Here is an 18,259-nt window from a genome sequence, read left to right as displayed (position 1 = left end):
TAAATCATAATTTACTGAGCTCCCAAATCTCATTCTTCAGTTTGTAGTATAGAAAGAAAGAGAGACAACTGGTACTAAAATGATAAGCAACATCTGTGTTGTGGTGAGTACAGATACATTAAATCAGCGTGAGTCCTGAATACTGCATATTTGTGCAACTTTGCTTCCTGCTAAAATTACATTAATTCACCATCTGGGAGAACATCATTTAAATCTATATGAGCTTTTAAGTATCCACTTTGGATTAAATTTGTGGATATTGTAAATACCTTTGATTTAGCATTGATTTGGCCTTTATAAAGCTTGCCAAAAAAATCAAGAATTAAATTAAAAAAAACATTTTTATGTCTCTATCAAGTAATCTAATTGTGGGAGAAAACAAATGAAGGACATATTCTTTTCCTATCACTCACAGGCTGAAGCTACAATGTAGTCTCTTTCCTGTTTCAAAGTATGTTTTAGTTCTCTAATTGATAATTTTTTTTACTTGGATTTATAAAGATATTAAATGAAACTATATGAGACATAGAGTATCAGATGAATATATTCATGAATCTTCTGGACTCTTGGGTGTTCTAGTGGGTATTTAGTTGATCAGACTCAGAAATGACAGCTCCCAGGAATATCACAATAGATTTCACCGGAGGGAATCAGTTCTATAGCTGAAGATACCCACAGTGTAAACAGAAAGAGAGTTAGATCGACATCCTGACTGTGTGGTAAATAGAAAAAAAATATCTTTCTTCATTCTTGATTTAATACACTGGATGAATGGAGAACAATAATGGAAAAAAGAAATAATTCTGAAGTCACAGAATGCACAGTATATCTAGATATCTTACTTTTCCTGGCTCAGGGATCCGTCTATCACTGCTCTGACATTTTGTAGTCAGTAAACAATGCCAAATGCTATCACCTGTAGCTATTCAATATAGAAGTCAATGATGAATTTAAAGAAATGAAAGAAAACTGGATACTTAAAATAATCTTGTTGCAGAGATTATGTGAAAACTGTAATCTTACACTTTAAGAAAAAAAAATCTAATGGATAAAAACAGCATCCAAAAGGCAAACAAACGAACAAACAAACAAAAAACACTTCACAATTGTAGAAATACCTTTCAGGATAAAACTCATAGCTATGGTCTTCCATTGTTACCTTGGAGTATTTTATTTATTTATTTAGAAAAGGGATGAGTGAAAAAGTAAATCCTATTTGAGATGTAATATTCTCTTATTATTTGAAATATCCATTCCTTCCCAAATAAGCAAAATGAGACTAGACTGCATTGAAAACTTCTGAGAATACAAAACATAATGGGTTTTTAATATTTATTTTAAAAAATACAAAATGGCTCATTAATGATTTTTATATTGATTATATATTAAAATAGTATTTTGGATATTTTAAATTAAATATATTTTTAAATTAGTTGCATCTGTTTCCTTTTATTTTTCTTAACATGGCTACTGGAAAATATATTTATATTTGTCTTGATTATAATATCATATTTAGAAATATACTGTGTAAGTATTATATATTAAACATTTTTCTATTGGATAGTGCTACTTAGAAATTGACAAAGAACCCCTCTTCAACCAAACTTCAGTCAGACTCTTCTGAGTCCTCTTGACTAGGCCTCAACCTTGACCTCTGTTTTTTTCTGTCTTCGGCTTGCTGAGACCAGTTTTAGCAAAAATCTTAATCAGTTTACATAGCATCCCCCACCCTTAACAGCAGATCAAGTTCCTCATCCCCCATCTCTAATGTGTAAGTCTTTGGCCTGCCTTTAGCAAGAATCCTATAGTTCAGTTAATCAAGAATCCTCCCACCCTCAGTGTTTGCTCTTAGTAATTTTCCATTCATTGAGCCTGTCACTCCGTTGGCTATAAATCCCCACCCGTCCTTATTGTATTTGGAGTTGAGCTCAATTTCACTCCTCTATTGCAATGCCCCTATTCTAATAGTCTTGAACAAAAAGTCCTCCTTACCATCTTAATAAATGTGAGAATAATTTTTTCCTTAACATGGTCAAGATTCCTGCCTTCACGGAACTCAGGTTATAAGAGGAGAGTGACTGATGATAAACAGGTCGATAGGCTAAATGTGCTCTGCCTGAAAGGGAGAGAGCTGGTATGTCAGTTGGGGTCATCAGAAACAGTTTCTGTGTGGAGGTGACATTTGTTGTTTCAGAGGATCCAGCCATGCAGTGATCCAGGGGGAAAGTATTGAGGTTAGAAGGCACAGCAAGCACCAAAGTCCCCAAGGTGAAGACAGTGTCATAAGCATGCAGACAGGGAGCAGGAGATCAAGTTAAGGGGTCAGAGCATGTAGTGAACTGCAGGTCATGGTAAGGAGGATGGGTTTTTGAACCTAAGTGTTTTAAGCAGAAAGGCGACATGATGTGACTTTGCTTCAAAAAAATCACTTTGACTACAATGTAAAAATAGATTGTAGGCAGCAAGAGTGGAAGCAGAAAAGGGGCTGTCACAGCATTTGAGGCAAGAGACGAAGGTGGCTGGGATAGGGTGGTGATACTGGAGATGGAGAGGAGAGGTCAGAGACCGCACATACTGGGAAGTAGAAGAGGCAGATATGTTGGAAGAGGGGGCAGAGAAAAGGAGGTGTCAAGGCATAAGTAAGTGATAGGAGGTTGTACCATTTACTGGGCTGAGAAAATTACTAAGAGTTTTCTTTGGGCTTCTTGGTGTAACTCTATCCAGAGAAAAGACAAACATGAAGAAGAAATGGCTGAGAGAGCCACCAGGTATCCATTTATTTATAAATGGATATTGTGCATGGTCAAATATTGTTGACCATGCACAAACATAGAAGACTAAACTCTATATTCTATGACCACACCAATATGCAAATGTTGTTTTTAAAAACGGAACATTAAATAAAACACTCAGGAAATGGTTAACTCTGGGGCACAGGGTTACAGTGAATTCTGTGTGTAGCAGTGTTCCAGTTATTACTATTATTCATAATCAACACACATTACGTGTTAAAAAATTATGTTAGGCATAAAATAATACATTACAATTCTTTCAATATTCCTGCCTAAAAAACTAACACTAACTGCAACTTCTGGGAAGGATTTATTGGCAAATGAATCAGCTAACCATCCCATTTCAATCAACTATAGTCAGGAAGCGGTTGGAGAAGTAATGCAACCCACTACAAGCTAATGTGAATGTTGAATACTATTATGGAAGTATACAGCAAGTGTGAAGGGAACAGTTCACAGAGAGGCCTAATTCTACTGGAGGTACTCAAGATTTAGAGATGTGGAGTTCAAGAGGGTGAGGAAAAGAATGGCATTTTATGTAAAATTCTAAATTGTTTAAGCTTCCCTATAATATAGGTATAAATAATAGTTATCTTTAAGGGTTGTTTTGAGAATCATAGGTTATAAAAAACAGTACATTGTAGGTACTTAATAAATGCTGCTTTTACCCTTCAAGTCCAAGTTTAAGGGATAATTAATAGTTCATTCTGTTCAGTTTTGTACTCAGTTTGACGGATATGGAACAAGCATCCTTTAACTCACATCGGATAAAATGCAATTGAGAAGTACTGCTTCATCAAGCTTCTTCTACTTTTGCGGCCATCGAAATTGGGCCCGTGTAACTCATGTCCTCTTGTGACAAAGTGCAATGTTTTTAAGGCCATTGCATCATAATAAGCTCTGAGAAACAGATCAGTAATGCTTTGCTCAAGTGCAATTTTTCTCCTCATGTCACACTGGTGCTGCTATCAATGGTTATGGAGTACTGGAGAGAAAAAGACACAGCACTCACCACAAAGCATAAAGAATCAGATGCAACAGTCTATGAGTTCAACATTGAATAAGATGGGAATATATTATCAAGGTTCTCAATAATATTCACATATATAAAGATTCTCAAAAGCACAGTAGTTGACTCTGGATGTTATGTGCAGACAGGAACTCTTATCTAAAGGCAAGGTGGAAGCAGAAGGACAGTATTATATATAGAATTATAAAAGCAGGTAGACAATGAAATTAAATTTACTGGAAGATCTACTACTCATGGTATATAGCATCTTTAAAAATCAGAAGATGATACAAAATAATAGTTGTTAAAAATTTTAACCTATCAATTAATTCTTTGCCTTGTCTTCCCACTGACTGTATCTTGTTCCCTAGCAATGGCACCAGCTGTTGCCAGCTGATATCTCAGCTTTGTGATTTCAATATTTTTGTATTTAATGGTACAGATTGCATTGGGATAAGGAGATTAACATGATTATTTTAGAAACATCACATGCTGTAATTTTTATAAAACATGTTTGAAAGACAGTAAGAAAGACGCAGAGGAAGAGTCTAAACTCAATGATTGAAATTGACTTTTCTAAGATTATGTAACCCCACAAAAGCACATAACTGAAATGATATTTCTATTAAAGATAAATGTGTTTTATTTAACCCAGTTTTAAATAATAGCAAAGGTTTATGTGTTTATATAGCTCTTACTGTACACGAGACACTGTCCTAAATGCATGATAACCCTGTTCACCCTCAAAAACAAAGAAAAGTAGCCTTGAAGCAAGTGCTATTAATATTATCATCCCATTGTGCAAATGAAAAAAGTGAGGCACAGAGGGGATAAGTAATGTTCCAAGTAGTATGCCAGTTAGGCAGTGGCAGAGCTGGGACCGGAGCCCAGGAAGTCTGGCTTTAAAGGTTACATTAACAACTTTATGAGACTCCCTCTCAAGTCTGTTCTAAAATGCATTTGTTGAATATATCTCATAGTAAGTCACAATCAAAATCATTTAAGAATGTCTGTAAAGCTGAGGTCTTGTTTTTTAAAGACTAAATTCACACAACTCAAATTTTTAAGAATTTTATTACATTTGGTATGCATTATTTAAACTATAAGGGAAATATGAGCAGGTATTTAATTCAATAACTTTAGTCCAATGCTCCAATACCTTGGAGATCAATCCAAAGTTTACATGCACTTATACTACCAAGGATGCATTTAGAAAGATATCAGAGAATTTTCTTTGTCCTAATGATTAAGAGCTGCTACATTAGTTGGTGAGCCTTAGGGATGCTAAACATTCTCCTCTCCCAAGACAGTCCCACATAACAAAGAACTGTCTTACCCAGAATGCCAATAGTGTCCTACCGAGAAAGACTGAACTGCTGAATATTTCCCTCTATATCCGGTTCATATTTTCCAAAGTGAGCTTGCCCATTTTTTGGCAAAGCTAGCACAGAAGAAATTATTAAAAGATACATTTACATCAAGATATTTGTGATATGCAAGAATAAAGACCATTACATTGGCCTTTTGAATTTAGTAGCATTTCTAAATTCTTCCAAATTTCTTTGACTTGGAAAGTAGCTGGAGTGAGCTGGCCCATTGGGTTTATTCACTCTGTATTCCAGCAGAATGTTTCTCAAGTTAGAATCCCCATCATGGCTTGACTTTAATTCAAATTGAAATCGCTAATATAATGCCCTGCATTCTCTAAGAATGTGTACCTGTGCTTATTCAAAGTCGGAGTGAACTGTCATAAATGCTGAATGATTTTAATTTGCAGAGTCAGTTTATCTTAGCATTGAAAAATAGGCAATGACAATTGTGGCATGATTTAGTGGGAAAATAAGAGACTTTTCGGTCAAACATGTAGGGTTAAAAGCTGATTTCACCATTTTCTAAAAGAAAAAAAAAAGTCGCTTAATTTCCCAAACCTTTATTTCTTGCCTTTGAAAATAGGGATGCTATCACCCCTTGCTCTGGCTAGCCCATAAACTTAGAGAAAGGATCAAATTTCAGATTCTTGTGGAAACAGTTTATGAACGATAACACATTAACAATACCACCATCAATGATGCAATAGCAGAGCACCGAATTCTTCATCTTAGTGAGAGTAGAGGGGACAAAAGAATTTTCATTACTTTTTCTTGTTTCTCCTTAGTCATGACTCCTGAATATCTTTGGCAAAACTGAGGAAGGGAAAATAATATCATCTACATATTAATTAAGTAACCAAGTGAGAAAAGTTAATGTGCTTTGTCCTGCTTTATGATGTACCTAATGAGCTACATTAAACAATTATGGTGCTAAAGAAATGACACCCCTGTGATTGAGGGCATGCAAAGAACTCTTCCAAAATCCTTCTCAAAGAGGAAAGGTCACACTGCCCACTATACTATGTACTCTCTTAACAGGTTGGTCTTAATCAGGTTTGGAAATCCTACAACAGCTTCCAGAACACTGGGCATGTAGTAGGCACTCAAAATATATGTGTTTATCCTCAGTTTTTAAAAGCCTTAAAAACTGAAAATAAACTGAGGGTTGATGGGGGGTGGGAGGGAGATGGGTGGGTGATGGGCATTGGGCATTGATGGGCATTGATGGGCATTGATAGTTGATAGGCATTGAGGAGGGCACCTGTTGGGATGAGCACTGGGTGTTGTATGGAAACCAATTTGACAAAAAATTTAATATTAAAAAAATTAAAAAAAATTCAAAACAAAAAAACAAAATATATGTGTTTATCAATTGATTACATCTGCAAAGCCAAATCACCTTACTTTCAGACACTGTAAGAAAAATTTCCAAATTTCTAAGCTAATGTAAATAGATTTCAGATTCCAACACCTCAAATCGCCAAGTTTCATTGAAGTGTTTGGATAAGTCCCTCTCTATTTCAATTCCAATGTTATCTTAATGAACTTCTAAAAATCTTTGTTTTTTTCCTCTCTCTCAGAGAGCCCACATGCATGCAGCTTGGTTATCTTTTGTAACACTATCATTAATTTCTTTCGACACTCCTACATTTTTCACAAGATAACATTGTTCTCATAATGAATGGTCAAAATCTTGAGCTATTTTTGAGTTTTCAATGATGTCAAGTGCCAAACTGCATATATTTTACAACTGTAATATCAACCTTTGTTATCCTACTTTCGGCTCTAATTACTTATATTTTAGACTATTATAGTACTTTCTCAGTTTTTAAAATTAAAACTTGGAAAATAATTCCTGAGAACTTAACTGCGAATATTTACTAAGTCCTGGGGATTCCAAGAAATGGTCTTTGATCTCATGAAGAGTATAACAGAAAAAACAAAACATAGGCAAAGGCCCCAATATTATCCAATTTATAGAACACACTGTGACACTAATCTTCATTAAACACAGCTCAGATGAATTCTCCTCCATGTGTTCAGAGGAGGAAGGGCAAACATCCTTACATACAGCACTTTTCATACTCTGGCTCCAGCTATATTCTGTTTTGTTATCCCTACATCTCCTTACATGCAGCAGGAACATTACAAAACCTAAATGAATGCTTCTATGTTTATTATGCTTTCCAAGTTCATAATCTTAATAATCTCTTTGTATAAAATGATAGGACATCATAGTGATAAGGACTTGAGAATGTATTCTAAACCCATCCTTTACAGATAGAGAAGTGATTTTCTCAGCCAGTGATCCAACTGGGACACAGTGGGTTCTGGCTTTCCACTCCAGAACTCTTACTCTGATACCAGGTACCTCCACTAGTAGGGAAGGGAGGTGAATCAGAGGTTCTGTTTAAATGTATGGGCCCACAGTTGTGACATCCAGCGTCTTGATGCACTGTAAGGAACTAGAGAAGATGCAGAGACAACTCCAGCTACAAGCCCTAAGTACCAGTTCCCATTCTCTCATATAGAAAAATCATTTCAAAGGGGAGAGGATTAAGAATGACCCTCATATGAAATATGTGAATGGGGTTTCTCAAGAAGTAAACAAGAGAGTAAAGCAGTGGGGGTCAGAACCTCAACCCAGTGTTGACTCTAGGGTTAATTCCTGGGGTATTTCTCTTTTGGAGAAAACTCCTTCCCATACTCAGGTATCCCTCTTACTTTGTCCACAAGCCCCAGGGACTGTAATGATCAGCTTCCCTTCCCACCATAGTGATCTACTGCATATAAGATGGTTTCATAACACATCTAAGACATTAGGGACCAAATCTAGCTTCATTTTTCTTTTTCCACAAAGCAAGTAGTGTAGCTTTCTAGAACTTTTCTAAAACATTTTTATGCAAGTGGAAAAAGAAAACTAGGAAAAAATAATTCTCATGGTGGTCACTTTCCCTAGTAAAGTTAGAATATCTATAATAAATGGTGATTTTGAAGACCAGAAGATTGTTCTATATTTTAGAGAAAACCCATATTTGGGATAACCTTCAAATTTCATCATAAGAATCAAAGTGAAGCTCAGGGGATAGGGGTGGGGGTGGGGGAATGTCTGTCGTCTTAAGGGAAGGAAATGGAGATGCTAGGACTTCCAGATGTTATAGGCAATAGTATCCCCAAGGTTGATGAACTGGAACACACATACACAAGTCTCTGTCCCCTTCTCCCCTTCTTTTCATCATTTCAATCCTACCCATGCAGAACCTTCAGTGGATGGAGCTTTGGTGTAAGATGAAGAGTGACTGTGGGTAATAACATGGGCCATATGAAAATGTACATAGGAAGAGAAAAGACAGAGAAAGGAAGACTAGAAAAATCCAACCCAAAAACAACAAAAAAGAAAGCACTGTTAAGGATGACACATAATACAAAAAGGCAAGAGGCCACCGATAATGACACTAAAAACACAGAGCTTTTACTGAGCCATGTAAAAAATTGTCTTGATTCTTGATTTTGCCCTGATTGTGGCTGGTTCTGTCACTGATAGTAAAGTCTTAATACCATTAGATAGTCAACACATTTCAGTGGCAAAATGTAAACAGAATATTAGAAGAAGAAAAAAAAAACAGTTCGGCTTACATTTTGTCCATTAATGCCAGCCAGACCTGGATCTCCTTTTTCTCCTGGTTCACCCTAGAAAGAAATAATTTATATAATGAAAAATGTTATATCCTGAGATCCTTTACTAAGAAAAAACAAGAGAGTTACATTGTTTAGGTATTTATAACAATGTGATTACTTTGCTAATCCCTTGAAAGAAACATTTATTAAAAAACAATTCTGAGTCCTAAAACCAAAGAGAAGTTTAAAGGTTCAAAGAAAGGCTGCATAAAAATGATTAAACGGTAGAAATAGAACAAGGATTATTTATTTTCTTCTATAAGCAACAAAGAACTTTCTGGAGGGCAATTTGGCAATATGTATCAAGAATTTTAAATCTGTTCATTTAATTTGGTCCAGCAATTTTGCTTCTAAGAATATATCCTAGGGAAATAATCAGAGATGAAAAGTTTCAGGCACTAAATTGAAGAGTGCAATGCTATTTATAATAGTAAAAAAAAGAGAAACGTCCTAAATATCCAGTAAAAGGGAACTATTAAATAAATTATGGTATATAGATACAATGGGATATGATGCAGCCATTAAAATCATATTTGTGAATTTTATTTTATACTATTTAAAAATTCTTATGCTGTAAAAAGTAAGACACCAGGGATTGACAAATTCAGTGAATACATGTTACAAATACCCATTCTTATTACTTTAGTTACAAATGTTCAAAATGGCCACTAATACTATTGTTTGTAACACATACCCATAGTGACACATATTTTTGTTTGATTATCATCTGAAGGATGGATACATTTATTAGCAAATGCTGCATATCTGTAGCATAATTTTTTAAAAAATTAAATGGCTATGTATCTACCTTTCTAGCTACCTACTTGCCTACCAGCCTATGCATCCACCTACTACGGAACTTAGAAACAATATTTTGTTTCAAATATTTGTTTCAAACCAGAACAGTAAAAGTGGTTGATTTATGGATTCTGTGATTATGGGTGATTTTGTTCCTTCAGCATACTCTTGTTTTTCAATTTTTTAAAAACAAAACACATGTATTATCTATATAATTAGTAAAAATATCTAAAAATAAAAGAATATATTATGCATATAAAGAACTCATCCAAGTCACAGTCTATCACATAACACAGTGTGTGTGTGTGTGGGGGGGGGTTGTAGTAATAGTAGTAATCTCTGCTTTGTGCCACTAGGATGCTTTTTATTCTCAATTTATTCTGTTGTTCTTCATTGTTTTCCTACAATGAACACTATTATTTTTATCCAAAACAAAAACTAAAGAAAAGAAAGCACCTGACTTTACAAGATAATACATTAAAAACTCTACTAACAGAAATACACACGCACAGTCCCAATTATCTAAGACTATGTATTATTACTATATTGAAAACACAGGATATGAAGTAAAAGTAACTTGATTACTGGAGTATAAGAAATATATATAATATATAGGATAAACAAAACTATATACAAGTACATCGAGTGAAATAGGTTTAAGTTAGAATAAAGATGAAAAAAATTTTACATTTATATATTCTTGAAAGACAGAGAAAGAGCACAAGTGGGGGAGGGGCAGAGAGAGAGGGAGACACAGAATCCGAAGCAGGTTCCAGGCTCTGAGTTGTCAGCACAGAGCCCGACGCAGGGCTTGAACTCACAAATCGTGAGATCATGACCTGAGCTGAAGTCGGACGCTTAACCGACCGAGCCACCCAGGCGCCCCAAGCTGAATATTTTAAACTGAAAATGGAAGGGTGAGGAAATGCTCTAGAGCTGTGCTGTTCAATGTGCTAGCCACTAGCCCCAGGTGGTGATTTACATTTAAATTAATTAAGATTAAATAAAATTTAAAACTCTGTTCTTCAGTTGCCCTAGCCACTTTCAAGCACTCAGTGGTATCTACACTATTGGGCTGTGCAGATTAGAAAATTTCTGTTATTACAGAAAATTCCACTGAACAGTGCTGTTCTAGAACATGTCATATATGCCAGAAAGCAAAATAGGAATTAAGAGACTCAGAAATACACAGAAGAAAATATCTATCTAGTAAGGGGATAAGAGACAACATGGTGTCTAGATGGTGACATAAAATGTGTTCAGCACATGTTAATAGAATGAATTGAAATTTTTGGCACAAGGAGACAATATAATTCCAAAGATATCATCATTAACTTTCAGAATGTAACTCAGAATGAATATAGTCTGTATTCAAAATTAATGGTTTTCACAGGAGGAAAAATAAACAACTCTACATATTAAAGAGATATGTGCCTATAAGGAAATCTGCAACCTTGATAGAGGTAATAAAAGTTAAATAATAATCAGAGAGAGAACAGAGTTGATGATCTGATGGGGTTTATGCTGCATGGCAAGAGGATAAGAGATGTTCCAGAAGGGTAAAGAAGAAACATGCTGCTTCAATTTGATCACTGGCAAAAATCTACAATGGATTTTAAAAAGTATAATTATATAAAAAGCAATAACAGGGGTTCCTGGGTGGCTTAGTCAGTTGAGCATCTGACTCTTGATTTTGACTCAGGTCATGATCCCAGGGTCGTAGGATCAAGTCCTGTATCGGGCTCTGCACTGAGGATAGAGCCTACTGAAGGTTCTCCTATCTCTCTCTCTCTCTCTCTCTCTCTGTCCCTCTCCCCCACTCCCAACACCCTTATTGTAAACTCTTTCCCTCTCTTATAAAATAAAATAAAATAAAATAAAATTAAATTAAATTAAATTAAATTAAGAAAAAAAGCAAGTACAGGCCATTGTGATCAAATGAGGTGGTTCACAAAAAAAACCAAGTCATTTACTTTTCATTGTTACCAAATCCTTCTATAATGTTTACTACATGTCAAGCATTACTTTAAGCATCTTATAATTCTGTGATAATCCAGCATAAGGATATGACTATTACTCTCACTTTACACATGAAGAAACTGAAGACAGAGAGGTTAAGTAGCTTGCTCAAGGTCACACAACTAATAAGAGGCAGAACCTGCCTCAGCACGGCTCCAGGGTCTGTGCTCTAAAACTATTAAGCTCATTTGTTTTTGAAACTGTCCAGGGATGATAAAAAAAATTCAGTGTATATCTGGATTTCTGCAAAGCAGGAGGCAAAGTCTCTTCAAATGCTCCTCAGAGCAGGAAACAGAAATATGGCCCAGGTAATACTACTATTGGTGAGTATGTAACTGGGAGAAGAATGGTACCCAATAGATCTCTCCCACTCCCTCACCTATATGATGGTCTCTTCATCTTGGCATTATTGACAATTCTTTGCTGTGAGGGCTATCCTGTACATTGTAGGATGTTTAACCTCAACCCTGGCCGCTACTCACTAGAGGCCAGTAGTCAGTCTCTCCCCCAGCCTGTCTATGTTCAGTCCTGACAAATAAAAATGTCTCTAAATATTGCCAAATTTTCCACAGAAGGTGAAATTACCTTCAGTTGAGAACCACTGATACATTATATATTATGAATATATATGCAACAGATGCAAGACATGAAATGTTACAACAGACTGAAACAATATGCTATAATGAACAATATAAATTTCATTGGGAATAAATGTGCAATCATGCATTTAATTCTGGATGGGTTAAAGAGCTGACTTGAAAATAAAAATATTAAAGGAACAGAAAAAATATAAAGTGAACATAGCTCAGAGCTTATGGTGAGTATGGTGCCTCTAAGTATGGAACCAAAAGAAGAAAATCATAATAGAAAAAATATATTTGACAAAATAATAATTATAAACTTGTAAGAAAAAAATATAAACTAAACTAAAAGGAAAATGATGAGATGGGAAAAAGTATCATATGGTGGCTTAATAGTTAACATTATTAATATGCAAAGAGTTTTGATCACTTATAAGAAAAAGAATAATATCCAACTGGTAACTGAGCATAGAACAAATCAGACAATTCACCATAAGGAATACAAAAGAAATGTTACTTGTGGCAATGAGAAAGAATGAAATATGGCCTTTTGTAGCAACATGGATGGAACTGGAGAGTGTTATGCTAAGGGAAATAAGTCATACAGAGAAAGACAGATACCGTATGTTTTCACTCTTATGTGGATCCTGAGAAACTTAACAGAAGACCATGGGGGAGGGGAAGGGGGAAAAAAAGTTATAGAGAGGGAGGAAGCCAAAACATAAGAGACTCTTAAAAACTGAGAACAAACTGAGGGTTGATGGGGGGTGGGAGGGAGGAGAGTGTGGGTGATGGGTATTGAAATAAATATATAAATAAATAAATAAACAAACAAACAAACTTAAAAAAAAATGTTGCTTGACAATTCATGTTTTACCAGTATTAATTCATCAGGTTATATGTTAGCACTAGATGAGTTCTAAAACTTCTCCCTTGTAGATCAGAACAAATACTGTTAAAATGTCTACACTACCCAAAGCAATCTACATATTTAATGAAATCCCTATCAAAATTCCACTAGAATTTTTCACAGAGCTAGAACAAACAGTCTTAAAATTTGTACGGAACCAGAAAAGACCCCAAATAGCCAAAACAACTTGACAAAGAAAAGCAAAGCTGAAAGCATCACAATTCCAGACTTCAAGTTATATTACAAAGCTATAGTAATCAAGACTGTATGGTCCTGGCACAAAAACAGACACATAGATCAGTGTAACAGAATAGAGAATCCAGAAATGAACCCACAACTATGTGGTCTACTAATCTTCAACAAAGCAGGAAAGAATATCCGATGGAAAAAAGACAGTGGCTTCAACAAATGATGTTGGGAAAACTGGACAGCTCTATGCAAAAGAATGAAACTGGACAACTTTCTGACATCATACACAAAAATAAATTTAAAATGGATGCAAGACCTAAATGTGAGACAGGAAATCATCAAAATCCCAGAGGAGAACACAAGCAGCAATCTCTTTGACATCAGCTATAGCAGCTTCTTACTAGATACATTTCCAGAGGCCAGGGAAACACAAGCAAAAAAAACTGTTGGGACTTTATCAAGATAAAAAGCTTCTGTACAGCAAAGGAAACAATCAACAAAAGGGCAACCTTCAGAATAGGAAAGGATATTTGCAAATTAAATATCTGATAAAGGGTTAATATCCAAAATCTACAAAGAACTCACGAAACTCAACACCCCCCAAAAAATAATCCAAATAAATGGGCAAAAGACATGAATAGACATTTTCCCAAAGAAGACATACATATCTCCAACAGATACAGGAAAAGATGCTCAACATCACTCATCATCAGGGAACTACAAATCAAAACTACAATGAGAAGGAATTCACCCCAAAAGAAAGAGCATGAAGAAATGACAGCCAGGGATTTAACCAACACAAATACAAGCAAGATGTCTGAACCAGAAGTTAGAATAATGATAATAAGAATACTAGCTGGAGTCAAAAATAGATTAGAATCCCTTTCTGCAGAGATAAAAGAAGTTAAAAATAGCCACAATGAAATTAAAAATGCAATAACTAAGTTGCAATCACGGATGGATGCAGCAGTGGCAAGGATGGATGAGGCAGAACAGAGAACCAGCCATATAGAGGACAAACTTATAGAGAGTAATGAAGCAGAAAAAAAGAGAAAGGCAAAAGAGCATGATTTAAGAATTAGGGAAATCAGTGACTCGTTAAAAAGGAACATCAGAATCATAGGGGTCCCAGAAGAGGAAGAGAGAGAAATAGGGGTAGAAGGGTTATGTGAGCAAATCATAGCAGAAAATTTTGCTAACCTGGGGAAAGACACAGACATCAAAATCCAGGAAGCACAGAGGACCCCCATTAGATTCAACAAAAACCGACCATCAACAAGGCATATCATAGTCAAATTCACAAAATACTCAGGCAAGGAAAGAATCATGAAAGCAGCAAGGGAAAAAAAGTCCCTAACCTACAAGGGAAGACAGATCAGGTTTGCAGCAGACCTATCCATAGAAACTTGGCAGGTCAGAAAGGAGTGGCAGGATATATTCAGTGTGCTGAATCAGAAAAATATGCAGCCAAGAATTCTTTATCCAGCAAGGCTGTCATTCAAAATAGAAGGAGAGATAAAAAGTTTCCCAGACAAACAAAAACTAAAGGAGTTTGTGACCACTAAAGCAGCCCTGCGAGAAATTTTAAGGGGGACTCTCTGAGGGGAGAAAAGATGGGAAAACCCCATATATACATACATATATATACATATATACATATATATATATGTATATATATGTATGTATATATACATATATATATATACACATATGAATAAATAAATAAATACCAAAAGCAACAAAGATTAGAAAGTACCAGAGAACACCACCAGAAACTCCAACTCTACAAGCATCATAATGGCAATATATTCATATCTTTCAGTACTCACTCTAAACGTCAATGGACTCAAAGCTCTAATCAAGACATAGGATAACAGAATGGATAAAAAAACAAAATCCTTCTATATACTGTTTACAAGAGGCCCACTTTAGACCTGAAGACACCTTCAGATTGAAAATAAGGGGATGGAGAACCATCTATCATGCTAATGGTCAATGAAAGAAAGCCAGAATAGCCATACTTATATCAGAAAATCTAGACTTTAAAATAAAGACTGTATCAAGAGATGCAGAAGGGAATTATATCATAATCAAGGGGGCTATCCACCAAGAAGACCTAACAATTGTAAACATTTATGTGCCAAATGTAAAAGCACCCAAATATATAAATCAATTCATCACAAACATAAAGAAACTCATCGATAGTAACACCATAATAGTAGGAGGCTTCAACACCCCACTCACAGCAATAGACAGATCATCTAATCAAGAAAAATCAACAAGGAAACAATGGCTTTGAATGGCACACTAGACCAGATGGACTTAACAGATATATTCTGAACATTTCATCCTAAAGCAGCAGAGTATACATTCTTCTCCAGTGCACATGGAACGTTCTCCAGAATAGACCATATACTGGGACACAAATCAGCCCTAAGTAAGTATAAAAAGATCGAGATCATACCATGCATATTTTCAGACCACAATGCTCTGAAACTCAAAATCAACCACAAGAAAAAATTTGGAAAGGTAACAAATACTTGGAGACTGAAGAACATCCTACTAAAGAATGAATGGGCTAACCAAGAAGTTAAAGAGGAAATTAAAAAAGTATATGGAAGCCAAAGAAAATGATAACACCACAACCCAAAACCTCTGGGACGCAGCAAAGGCGGTCATAAGAGGACAGTATATAGCAATCCAGGCCTTCCTAAAGAAGGAAGAAAGATCTCACATACACAACCTAACCTTATGCCTTAAGGAGCTGGAAAAAGAACAGCAAATAAAACCCAAAACCAGTAGAAGACAGGAAATAATAAAGATTAGAGCACAAATTAATGCTTTTGAAACCAAAAAACAGTAGAACAGATCAATGAAACCAGAAGCTGGTTCTTTGGAAGAATTAACAAAATTAATAAACCACTAGCCAGTTTGATCAAAAAGAAAAAGGAAACGACCCAAATAAATAAAATCAAGAATGAAAGAGGACAAATCACAACCAACACAGCAGAAATATAAACAATAATAAGAGAATATTATGAGCAATTATATGCCAATAAAATGGGAAATCTGGAAGAAATGGACAAATTCCTAGAAACATATACACTACCAAAACTGAAACAGGAAGGAATAGAAAATTTGAACAGACCCATAACCAGGAAGGAAATCGAATTAGTAATCAAAATCTGCCAAAAAGCAAGAGTCCAGGGCCAGATGGCTTTCCAGGGGAATTCTACCAAACATTTAAGGAAGAGTTAACTCCTATTCTCTTCAAACTTTCCAAAAAATAGAAATGGAAGGAAACTTCCAAACTCTTTCTATGAAGCCAGCATTACCTTGATTCTAAAACCAGACAGAGACCCTGCTAAAAAGGAGAACTATAGACCAATTTCTCTGATGAACATGGATGCAAAAATCCTCAACAAGATATTAGCCAACCGGATCCAACAATACATTAAAAAAATTATTCACCACGACCAAGTGTGATCTATACCTGGGATGCAGGGCTGGTTCAATATCTGCAAAACAATTAATGTGATTCATCACATCAATAAAGAAAGGACAAGAACCATATGATCCTCTCAATAGATGTAGAGAAAGCATTTGACAAAATACAGCATCCTTTCTTGATCAAAACCCTCAAGAAAGTAGGGATAGAAGGAGCATACTTCGAGATCATAAAAGTCATATATGAATGACCCAACGCTAATATCATCCTCAATGGGGAAAAACTGGGAGCTTTCCCCCTAAGGTCAGGAACGAGACAGGGATGTCCACTCTCACCACTGTTATTCAACATAGTATTGGAAATCTTAGCCACTGCAATCAGACAACACAAAGAAATAAAAGGCATCCAAATTGGCCAGGAGGAGGTCAAACTTTCACTCTTCGCAGATGACATGATACTCTATATGGAAAACCTAAAAGATTCCACCAAAAAACTGCTAGAATTGATTCATGAATTCAGCAAAGTTGCAGGATATAAAATCAACACACAGAAATCAGTTGCATTCCTATATACCAACAATGAAGCAACAGAAAGAGAAATCAAGGAATCGATCCCATTTATAATTGCACCAAAAACCATAAAATACCTAGGAATAAATCCAACCAAAGAGGTGAAAAATCTACATACTGAAAACTATAGAAAGCTTATGAAATAAATTGAAGAAGACACAAAAAAATGGAAAAATATTCCATGCTCCTGGATAGGAAGAACAAATATTGTTAAAATGTCAATACTACCCAAAGCAATCTACATATTCAATGAAATCCCTATCAAAATAACACCAGCATTCTTCACAGAGCTAGAACAAATAATCCTAAAATTTGTATGGAAACAGAAAAGACCCTAAATAGCCAAAGCAGTCCTGAAAAAGAAAACCAAAGCAGGAGGCATCACAATCCCAGACTTCAAGCTATTCTACAAAGCTGTAATCATCAAGACAGTATGGTACTGGCACAAGAACAGACACCCAGATCACCCAGAATAGAGAACCCAGAAGTGGACCCACAAATGTATGGCCAACTCATCTTTGACAAAGCAGGAAAGAATATCCAATAGGATAAAGACAGTCTCTTCAGCAAGTGGGGCTGGGAAAACTGGACAGTGACATGAAGAAGAATGAACCTGGACCACTTTCTTATACCACACACAAAAATAAACTCAAAATGGATGAAAGACCTCAATGTAAGGCAGGAAGTCATCAAAATCCTTGAGGAGAAAGCAGGCAAAAACCTCTCTTTGATCTTGGCTGCAGCAACTTCTTACTCAACACGTCTCCAGAGGCAAGGGAAATAAAAGCAAAAATGAACTACTGGGACCTCATCAAAATAAAAAGCTTCTGCACAGTGAAGGAAACAATCAACAAAACTAAAAGGCAACCGACAGAATGGGAAAAGATATTTGCAAA

The 18,259-nt window shown here is 35.6% G+C and overlaps 1 protein-coding gene across 1 annotated transcript in view; it reads right to left on the bottom strand.

Moving 5' to 3' along the window:
* Window positions 1–18,259, bottom strand: part of COL19A1 (collagen type XIX alpha 1 chain) — a 323,690-nt gene that overhangs the window by 172,651 nt on the left and 132,780 nt on the right. Inside the window, exon 12 of the mRNA XM_049653877.1 lies at window positions 8,808–8,861. Coding sequence (XP_049509834.1) covers window positions 8,808–8,861 — 54 coding nt within the window. The remainder of the gene's footprint in view (window positions 1–8,807; window positions 8,862–18,259) is intronic.

Source organism: Panthera uncia (genome assembly GCF_023721935.1).
Source record: "Panthera uncia isolate 11264 chromosome B2 unlocalized genomic scaffold, Puncia_PCG_1.0 HiC_scaffold_24, whole genome shotgun sequence".
Taxonomy (NCBI): Eukaryota; Metazoa; Chordata; class Mammalia; order Carnivora; family Felidae; genus Panthera; species Panthera uncia.
The sequence above is the reverse complement of the archived record's forward strand: the minus strand, read 5'-3'. Positions and strand labels throughout refer to the sequence as shown.